This window comes from Gekko japonicus, unplaced genomic scaffold (assembly GCF_001447785.1).
Source record: "Gekko japonicus isolate JY-2015 unplaced genomic scaffold, Gekko_japonicus_V1.1 scaffold16, whole genome shotgun sequence".
Lineage (NCBI taxonomy): Eukaryota > Metazoa > Chordata > Lepidosauria > Squamata > Gekkonidae > Gekko > Gekko japonicus.
In genome coordinates, this window is record NW_015169777.1 from 1,749,223 (window position 1) to 1,760,539 (window position 11,317).

The 11,317-nt window shown below is 43.9% G+C and overlaps 1 protein-coding gene across 1 annotated transcript in view; it reads right to left on the minus strand.

Annotated features, from left to right (window-relative positions):
- Positions 1–11,317, minus strand: part of COL24A1 (collagen, type XXIV, alpha 1) — a 346,183-nt gene that overhangs the window by 329,643 nt on the left and 5,223 nt on the right. Inside the window, exon 3 of the mRNA XM_015416682.1 lies at positions 9,144–10,456. Within this exon, the coding sequence (XP_015272168.1) occupies positions 9,144–10,456 (1,313 nt within the window). The remainder of the gene's footprint in view (positions 1–9,143; positions 10,457–11,317) is intronic.

The following is an 11,317-nucleotide window of genomic DNA, read 5'->3' on the forward strand; positions in this document are numbered from 1 at the left end:
CAACCTTCCCCTTTCAAGTGGCAGCGGCGAGGCCTTGTCGGCCTGCCGAACTTTCTCCCTCCCTCTTCCCCTGGCAGCGGCAGCGAGGCTTCGTTGGCCGCCAAGAGTCCTCCCCCCCTCAGCCCCCCCCAGCAGTGGCAGTGAGGCCGGAGCTCCGCTCGCCAAACTTTCTCCTTCCCCCCCGGGCGGCGGCGGCGAGGGATTTGCGGCTTACAGCCGCCAGCCGGCCAAGCCTTCCCCCCCACCCCTTCCCCTCCTCTCCTGTTGCTGCTGCCGAAGCCGTTCCAAGAGCGTTCCCTGCACATGCGCAGGGGACGCTCTTTTACTTTGGGGGGATTTAAGTATCCCCCCGATATTTTTTCCAACTTTTCAGATTTTTGTGCACACCTGGGGACTGCCCCAAGTGTGCACAAAAATCTCCCTCCCCCCCAGGTGTCCCCGATGCGCGGATTTAGGTATCCGCACGCACGGGGGCGACTTCACTATTAGATATATAGATGAGAGCCAGAATGGTGTAATGGTCAGAATGCCAGACTAGGGTTTGAACCTAGAATTACTGCAATTCTGTAATTCCATTTTTTATTATTTGATATATAATATTTTGTATAGTTTCTAGTGAGAAAGGCAGACTACAAAAAAGTAAATAAATAAATGCCCATTCTGCCATTAAAGTTGGTTAGGTGACCTTAGACAGTCATATACTTTCAACTGCACCTATCCCACAGGGTTGTTGCGAGAATTAAATTTTGGGCAAGAAAACATTGTAAGCCACTTTGAGTCCCCATGGGGAAGAAATGTTGGGTAGAAATGAAGTAAATACATACATAAATAAAAGCAATGTTATTTGGACTGAAAACAAGAGCACATTTAAAGGGCACAGTTTAAACAAAGATGAAAATGAGGTACCACTGTTGATCAGTAAGCCATACAGCTTAATATATTTGGAAACTGTCCTGAAACCAAACCATTCATTGATTGATTGATTTTTATTTATTTTTATCCCACCCATTCCGGCCTAGGCTGGCTCAGGACAGCTCACAACAATAAAAGTTATCATAATACATAAAACATAGTACATAAAAACATTACTACAATTCTTAATAATACAATATATTACTTGATGAATAATACAATAGTATGGCCCCGGTCACACGGAGCATTAGACACGCTAGAGAGACGGAAGATAGGCGGATTTTCTGGGCGCGATCTCACCGCCACATCTGGGAAGCGTAGAGGTCCCGTGGAGCACCCGAGGCTTCCCGCCAAAGATGCGGAGTAAAAAACTAGTACCTCGGAGGTACTAGTTTCCGGAAACCACAGGGCAAGGGCAGGCGTCTGATCGCGTTTCCGGTGGTAGTTCCAGCGCCCGCCCATGTCCCCTCGCAAAAAGGTTTTTTTTCCCCAAGTCTCCACAGATGCGCACAAGCACCCAACGGAACATGCGCACATTTCAGTTTTTTAAAAAACCACACTACCCCGTTTGCCGCACGGCTCCGCTTCTTTGCCGCGTCGTGTGATCGGCACCTCCCCCCTAACCACGGGAGCTCGACGGGACCTCAACCTAACACCTGATCGCGCAGTCTCGCGTTAGTTTGCTCCGGGGCAAACAGCCACGCCTCCCCCCCGCATTTTCCTGCCCGTGTGGCCGAGGCCTATAAACAACATTAAAATCAGACAATATTAAAGTGCTAGCAATTCCAGTGTTTAGTTCTATTGGACCGCTGCAATTGGAGGGGGCAGGCAATAGTCACTGGGACCTGTGGCTCAGGGCTTCCACCATGGTTATCAGTTGTTACTAATGGCGCTATCAATGGCTGTATTAATGCAGGTCGTAGTTTCCGGAAACCACAGGGCAAGGGCAGGCGTCTGATCGCGTTTCCGGTGGTAGTTCCAGCGCCCGCCCATGTCCCCTCGCAAAAAGGTTTTTTTTCCCCAAGTCTCCACAGATGCGCACAAGCACCCAACGGAACATGCGCACATTTCAGTTTTTTAAAAAACCACACTACCCCGTTTGCCGCACGGCTCCGCTTCTTTGCCGCGTCGTGTGATCGGCACCTCCCCCCTAACCACGGGAGCTCGACGGGACCTCAACCTAACACCTGATCGCGCAGTCTCGCGTTAGTTTGCTCCGGGGCAAACAGCCACGCCTCCCCCCCGCATTTTCCTGCCCGTGTGGCCGAGGCCTATAAACAACATTAAAATCAGACAATATTAAAGTGCTAGCAATTCCAGTGTTTAGTTCTATTGGACCGCTGCAATTGGAGGGGGCAGGCAATAGTCACTGGGACCTGTGGCTCAGGGCTTCCACCATGGTTATCAGTTGTTACTAATGGCGCTATCAATGGCTGTAGTTGTACTGGTGGTGGTGATGGTGGTGGCGGCGGTGGCGGTTCCAAAGGCCTGGTGGAAGAGCTCCGTTTTACAGGCCCTGCGGAACAATGTGGATTAAAGTCATATGGACCCCAAACCAGCATGAAGCTAAAGCAAACTGCATATGTATTTTACAGAATTATAGGTCTAGAATGTTCCCAAAGTTTATGAATCTATGTCTGTTCACATTATCCATTTAATGAGGCAGCAAATGTATTGAAGTATACATGTGCTGACCTATAATGGTTCTAGGGATGCCTATTCTGGCTTGGGAAATTCCTGGAGATCTGGGGAGGGTAGAGTCTGGTGAGGGAACTCCATAGAAATGTTTTGCCCAACTGTCTGCCCTCTGAACCTGCTGTTTCCTCAAGGACAACTGACCTCTGTAGCCTGAGGATCAACTGTAATTCTGGGAGAACTCCAACCTCCACCTGGAAGTTGGCAACCCTAACTGCTTCCTGTCCTGACATCAACTACAGATTAGTGTCTAGAGGGTCTTTTCCATTTCTCATCTTGCTTTGTACTTACAGCAAGTCTTTCCTTCCTCCACCACAGTAAACTAACCCTTAGTGTTCCATTTTTCCTTGCCAGAGAAAATAAGAAAATCCTTTTACCAGCTATTTTCTTTACTTATTCTCTCCAATGATAACTGCTGTTCCCTGCTGTTTCCAATTGCAAACAGCAGCAGCTGCCACCAGACAGCCCAAGGAAAGTGTTTATCCTCTGACAAGGGAAAGTGAGGCACTGCTGGTGGGAAGGGGGAGCTACAACACTCTCCTTGCCAGCAATAGGAGCCAACGTGAAGTCTGGAAGAGGGTTTGAAGACTTAGTGGCTGTCTGAAACAAAAGCTGCTACGTGCACAGGTGACTTTAATATATGAGGTTTCTCCTTAAAAAGGCAAAACATGAACCAACCCCTAAGGCAGTGTTCTCTGTACATTAACCATATAGTTGACAAAGTTAGATCATCACGATTCTAATTAGCAGCACAGTCAGAGACTGAAAGTCAACAAGAGATATGACATTACAGATGCATGGAGAAGAAAATAAATAAATAGCTGAGCAGTATAAGACAAATGGCTCAAACAAGTCAGTCGATATTATTGTTTATTTTTCAAAATCTGTTTGCCTTAATTTAGCCAAGTTATACATTTTCAAATGGCTATTTTAATTGAATACACTTATGTTTCACTTGTCAAATTTTGGTACCTCATAAATAAGAGGTCAAAAAGCCAGTGGCTGTGGCTGTGCAATGAAGCAAGGGATACTGATGCTAATACAAAATTTGATGTCTCCTGCAACCTAAGAGCCAAACTACACAATACCTCATGGCAAGTTGAGTCCAGGTTCCACAGAATACTTCAAGTACAGTTCAATAATGGGGCCAATAATTCCCCCCTGTAGCTGTTTCGACTTGGAAAAACAGTGTGTGGGACAGGCAGGAGGACCCCCCCCCCCGGACACCATTGGGGGATGAGGAGATAGGGTTGCCAGATCCAGGTTGGGAAACTCCTGGGGATTTGAAGATGGAGCCTGAGGACAGGGACCTCAGTGGTATACAGTGCCATAGAGTCCACCCTCCAAAGCCTCCATTTTCTCCAGGGGAACTGATCTCTGTAGTCTAGAGTAGAGCTGTAGTTTCAGCAGATCGCCAGGTCCCACCTGGAGACTGGCATCCATACCCCCACATTGCAGTGCAAGTCATGTTCCCACTGTTACCTCCCTGCCGCTGATGCATGGCTGTGGGGAAAGCAAGTCATATAATGTAGTTTGGCCCTCAGCCTCCATTTACTAATGACCAGGTACCTAGTTGTGAAGGCATATAACCAATTTTTGCATACAATTCAGCCTATTTCTCACTGAGGTAGTAAATTTGTGTTTGGACCCAAACTAGATGTGACAACGTCCTCATGTCTGCCACAGAGACACCACTACCGTGGTGATTTAAGTGATTTTTAAAAAGCAGTGAGGGTCTGATCCCAATCAGCCTCAAATGCAGCGGACTAAGGCACTTTTGTCGTCCCCCCCACACCTTTTCAAATGCTGAAACTGCTGCAGGAGTTGTGGCTATTTCAGCACTTGAAAATGTGCAGGGGCAGGGAAGGACAAAAGTGCCTCAGCCCACTGTGATCCTGAATCCGGCCCGCACCACATTTTTAAATCACTTTAAAATGGCAGCAGCACCCTGATGGTGGACATTTTATTTATTTTATTTATTATTGGATTTCTATTCCACCCTCTCCACAAGTGTGCTCTGGGTGGGTCACAGCAGTTAAAATACAACATAATAATAAATACGGTTCATACAGAGTTAAAACTGTTAAAACCAACAGATAGCAAAAGACTCAATTTCCAGCATCCACAAATGCCTCCCACAAGTACAGGGCATATGGTGACTAAAACAAGGACCCATTCAATGGATGCCATTGCGAGCTATAGAAAATGGCAGTTCACCCGGGCAGTGTAGGCAGGGCGTCCAGCACCTCAACCTTCAGGCGTCCAGCACCTCAACCAAAGGCCTGGTGGAATGGCTCCGTTTTACAGGCCCTGCAGAATTGCATTAAATCCCACAGGGCCCTGATCTCAAGTGGGAGCATGTTCCACCAGACCAGGGCCAGGGCAGAAAATGCCCTGGCCCTGGTCAAGGCTAAGCAGATGTCTCTAACGTGGGAGGTTTGTATTGCATAGATTCTAATCTGGGAGAACCGGGTTTGATTCCCCACTCCTCCACTTGCAGCTCCTGGATGATCTTGGGCAAGCCATAGTTCTGTCAGAGCTGTTCTCTCAAGGACAGTTCTGGAAAGAGCTCTCTCAGCCCCGCCTACCTCACAGGGTGTCTGTTGTGGGGAGGGGAGGGGAAAGGAGTTTGTAAGCCGCTCTGAGACTCCGAGTGAAGAGCAGGGTATAAATCCAATCTCTTCTTCTTCTTCCAGGTCGGGTACCACCAGCAGATGCTGCTCGGTAGAGTACCAAACTCTTCAGGGCACACAGGGGGAAAGGTGGTCCTGCAGATATGGTGATCCCAAGCCACATAGGGCTTTGAAGGTTAATACCATAACCTTGAACCAAACCCAGTACTCAATTGGCAGCCTGTGCAATTGGTGTAGCACCGGCTGAATTATGCACCACCGTATTTTGCAGACATGTTACCACATTTTGCACTAGCCGCAGTTTCCAGGTCAGGTTGAAAGGCAGCCCCACATAGACTATGTTACAGTAATCCAGCCTGGAAGTGATCATTGCACGGATCACTGTAGCTAAGTCCCGGGAGGAGCGATAAGGAACCAACTGCCTGACCAGCTGAAGGTGGTAAAAGGCCAATCTGGCAACCATGGTGATCTAGGCCTCCACTGAAAGCGAGGCATCCAGGACCACCCCTAGGTTCTTCAAATTCTGTACTGGCAACAATGGCGCCCTGCCAAGGGTTGGGAGCCTGATTCCCGATCCCACCCCCCCATGCCTCAGATATAGAACCTCCATCTTCACTGGATTTCTCAGCCAACTCTGTTTTAACCACCCAGCCACAGTCCCCAAGACCCTGTCCGGGATTTCTGAAGCGGCATCCAGCTGGCCATCAACAGATAGAGCTGGGTGTCATCAGCATACTGGTGACAGCCCAGCCCAAGCCTCTGGACCAGATGGGCAAGGGAGCACATATAGATGCCAGTTTGGCCATGTCCAGTTTGGTTAACTTCAGACTGCACATGAGGTTTCACCAACTGAGTTTTCTTCTACATAAAAAAATACCCTCCACTCAGAATACAACCTGTTAGGGTGAAGGGTTCTAGCCTATCCTTCTCTCTGCCATGCAAGTTTTCTATGTGGATGGATTCCCCCCCCCCCCATCACCTTGTTTTGTAGTAAAAAAGTGCATTTCATAATAGCTGTACCTCATACTATTAAAAAATCTGTAAATTTAAATTATATGTAGAAGACATAAATTCAATAAATTGAGACATGTACAAAAGTTTCTGTACTTTTTCAATTATCTATATACTGTCTAGGCAATTTCTGACATATTCCACTTTCTGATATGACATTTTTAAAGAGGTGGTACATTTTCCCCTGATTTAGAAGCAATAAAGGTCTTTGAAGCTCAAACAACTTCCATACTAGTATCTCTGAGATATTCCTTGTTGGTAACTTGAAGCTACCATCAACAGCACTCTACACAAAATCTTGGTCCTGAATACATAATCTTTTACAATCAAATATGTATGCAACCAGTATTAGAATGGAAACAGCTCCAACCACAGCTACCTATTTAATTTCCATATGTTTTATTTAATCTTCGCAGAATCAGATATCACTGGTATATAATTCTATAATTATTTTCTCTCACATTCAAACTAAGTGACTATACCAGTCCCTTAGCCATATTGGATCAGATATTGTAATATTCAGTGTTTGCAATTCTTTCCCATATCCTGCTTACATCAATTTCATGAGTTTTATCATTAGGCAATACATCAGATATATTTCAGAACAAATATTTCCTTCCTCCTACATCCTGGATTAAAATATTTAGAGTTGTTATACTGCCAGATCTCAGGCACTGTGTTACAAAATTTCATAGTTAAAAATCCTGAAACCAAAGAGGAGACACACTGCCCAATAGAACACTAATTTCAGATCTGTTCAAAAGATGATGGTTATTTCAAACACCTCTAAAAATAAAATATTTCACTAAATCCAATTATACTAGTCTTCATTCAGATGGAATGTTTCTAATGATGATATATTAGAACCAAGATGAGTTTCAAATTTGTTCCATGTCTTCAAAATATCTTCCGACTTCCACACAAAGATTCAATTTAACAATTCATTAATAGCTTTCACCGAAACACAGGAAGAAACAGGTGCCCACGTAGGGTTGCCAGTCCTCAGGTCCCAGTGGGGGTTCCCCCACTTTTCAAGGCTTCTGCCTGCCTCTAGCCAGCTGGCCCAAACAGCCACGTCCGGGCATGACATCCCCAATGCGATGACATCACCCAGAAGTCACATCATCACACTGGGAGTGGTGCACATGACACTCTGGTTTGAGGGCAAAACTCTATAGTAAATTTGGCCTAAAACCATAGAGTTTTGCCACTAAACCAGAGCGTCACCATGCAATGGCGCTGACACATGACATCACTTCTGGGTGACATCATTGCATCGGCGACATTCCAGAATGCCCCCCAAATCCCCCGGCCAGCGCATCAAGGAGACCTGGCCACCTTATGACCACAACAGCAAAAAATGTTTATTTTCAGCTACATCTAATTAGGAAGCTGACTTCCTATTTGCAGACACCTGATCTGGCCACTCCAATCTATGCTTCAGTAATCTCAAAGCTAGATTAGTGTAATATGTTCTACATGGGGCTGCCCTTGATGGCAATCCAGAAGCTCCAACTGGTACAAAACGTCTCAGCCTATTTATAACCAGGGGCTAGTAGGTGTGACTTTGTCATTCCTACTCTGTACAGCTGAACAAGCACAGCTGAACTTGGTGCCAACCTTAAAAGCCCTACTTGACCTAGGCTCCATACTTGAATGACCACTTCTCCCTGCATGTTCCTCCTGACAAGTTCTACTGTGGCACCCTCATTATGTAAGGCATATTTAGCAACAGTCCAAGCTTAAGCTGCCCCATGCCCTTACAACAGCCCCCCAGAAGAGGCCAGGGTGCTCCTAGCCTCCTGACTTTCCAGAAAGGCTGCAAAATAGAGTTGCTCTGGAGAGGTCTGGGGATAATCTGAGCCTGGCAAAGGGAAAATACCTTGCCGGTAGAGGTATAAGGTGTTTAGGTAGGTTTTTAATATTTTTAGATCTGTTGTTTTAACATTTGTTTTGCCAAACTGTTTTCAAATTGTTGTTACCTGCCTTGAGTTCTGAGATGCTCAGGGAAAAGGGGGACATACATATTTAAATCAAATAAATGAATAAACAAATACTATCTAAATTTCTAAGTTTGCCTCTGTAATACTATCGTAAATTCATCAATGGGACGTTAACACAATTTTGCTCCAACACATACTATTGCACAGGAGTAGTAATATTTAGCCTGGGTAATTGGTTTCAGGTGCATAGAAATGAAATAATTGGTTACATTTGATAAATCAGCCCATCTTATATGATGTTTACAAAGTAGGAATTGAAAACTTTGGCTTTCTATACTCACCTACATTTCTTAATTTATTTTATTTAGCATATTTCTATGCTGCCTCTTCAGAGTCTTGCTTAATACAGCTTACAATTAAAACCATGTCATAATATTAAAAACAAGACATTAAAACAAGGTATTTGACATAAACAGAGTAAAAGCAGGCCATAAAACAGAAGATCATTTAAAACACTGGTAAAATAGAACCCCTAATTAAAAGCAACTCCAGCCAAGGCTTACCACCCTAATGAGAATTATGTCCTAGAAAATTAGACAAAGGCTTTTGACATTCAGGCAGCCGTATTTCTTTAATGAGAACAGGCCCTAGTCTCTATGATCCACCAGTCTCTCTTTGTCTGCCTCCACATATTTTTCTCTAGAGAAAGGAAAGTGAAAGAAAAACTATTGTAGGGTATCTGCTGAGAGATCTCAAATCAAGAGAACCTACAGCGGTACTACTCTTATCACATATTTTAAGAAGGAGATCATTTCCTATGCATAATTCTAATTCAGCACCAAACTGAGACTACAGGAAATTTCTCTATCAGCACATCCTAAGGGAGACGCTATAATGCAGCTTGTGTACTCCTACTGTACTTAATTAAGAGCAATAAAAGAGAACTTACTGAATTTCCACGGTCCCCTTTAGGCCCTCTCAGATTCTCCATTTCAAACATTCTCTCCAATTCTTCATAGTCATAATCATAACCATCAATGTCAAGTTCATAACTGCCTTCCACATTGTAAGTTTCATCAACCTGAAATGTATCTTCACCCCATGGACCAAACTGATTATCCAAAGGCAAAGAATCAGAAGCTCTATATAATGTGGTATTTAAAATTTGATGAATCTCTACAGGTTCACGTGAATATTCCTTTGATGTGTTTCTCATCATATTTGTATTTTTAATCTGCTTTATGGAAAAGAGCAGTGGTGGGTAATTTTTCCTGCTTGTATTTTCCGTGCCGTTGTCTGTAACATTTAGAAATAATTCTTCTTGAGTCTGGGGCCCACTCTTCCTTTTGCTGACATCTTCCTGATGAATTTTTGACACTTTGACAATTTGCTGGTCATTCTGTTCAGGCATAATTTCCAATGCAGTAACATTTCTTAAGCAAAGAGATGTCAGGACAGGTCTAATCTCTACAGATTCTGGTGGCACGTGGACTGGTGTAGAGTCCTTGACATAAAGGGTTGAGGCTGCTTTGCTTGTCTTTAATGTCCTGTAATCTAGTAGGGACTCTTCATTCAACTGTTCGCTTGGGTTATTTAAAAGCCCTCCAAGTGATGTTTCAGGAGATGTTGGCTGAGATCGGTATGTATCTGCTTGGCGACACTGTTGTTTCACATATTTACAATAGTTTACTGAGGCTTGTGCAGAGGGGATAATATCCAGCTGACATATTACTCCTTCAAAGTTGACTGAATGGGAGTTCATCCTTCCTAAGGTAAGCAAACTATGTGAATCAAACTGCTTTACTTTAGAAAGAGTCTCCCTGATGAAATGCTTCCTTCCACACTGAGAAAACAGGGACACTGTTTTTTCTGTGACACTAATAGCGAATAAGTGCCATCGTTCATCATGAATGGTATAATCGAAATATACAGATTGCTTCCCTCCAGTGTGTACTATTATCTTCCTTGGTAGTAACTGTACACCAAACTGCAGTCTGTTTTTATTTCTAATACTGAAAAGAAAGGCATTGTTTGCTCTGTAAGAGCGTAAACCAATCAGTACGGTGAACTGGGAGCCTAAACTGGATGCTATCACTTGAGATAATGGAACCTCAATGGCAGCGTTTGTTGACAAAACAACTCCTGAGGCACTTAGGTGAACTCCCTGAGGTAATGATGAACACAATGAGGGCATTACAGTCCCTGTTGATGGATGGTATGCAGCTTGCCCCCTTAGGCCTAAATGCTGAAGAACATCTATGCCTGAAAACAAGAGAGAAAAGGAACTGAGAATTCAATTTTTCTGAATATCATTAATATGAATCATGTACTAGCAGTTTCTTCTGAGAACCATTTAACTAAGGTTGCAGTCCTAGACAGTAAGTTTCACTGAGCTCAAACGGATTTATTTCTGAGCATGCATGGTTAGGATGGCACTGTAGGAAGACCAATGGCATGGTAAATCATCTCAAAAGAAAACTTGCACAACAGAATGCAAACCCATGACACATATAACTGGTTCTCATGATCTTTTCAGCTCAAAAACATGGCTCACCTATGGCAATCTCCACATTCAGTGAATATTAATCTGAGAATGTTGAATTTTCCACCCATATTCACTAAAAATTTAATATCATCCAACATTAATCTCTGAAAAAATACTCTTAAAATTGGGGCTATTGTCTCAAGATTTAAGAAAATTAATTTAAATAAACTTTTCACAAATACTTCTGCTTCTAGAAAATGTGAAATTGCAAAAAGTTAGATTTACAAAACTGAGGGTTACCCCCACCATTCAAAGTTTTTATGTTAGAAATCTTTGTTTCACTTTTTGGTGGCTATACACAGACAGGCTCAAAACTATGCTCCACGCTGTGTCTTGTACCTGTGTGCCCAGCTGGGTGGATGGTTGGAGAACTGCTCCCAAATATAAGAAATACAGGTTCTGAGCCTGCTTGCAGCGAAAGCAGTATAGAAGACTAATGGATAAATGGAATAAATAGTCCAGCTTCTTCTCTGTGTTTTGTTGCTTACTGGCCTGTCACTAGCCAAAAGAGGAGCTTTGTCTTCTTACTAGCCCTTTGTGAGGCATTTGATCCCATAGGTCCAGTTTGCCACATGGAT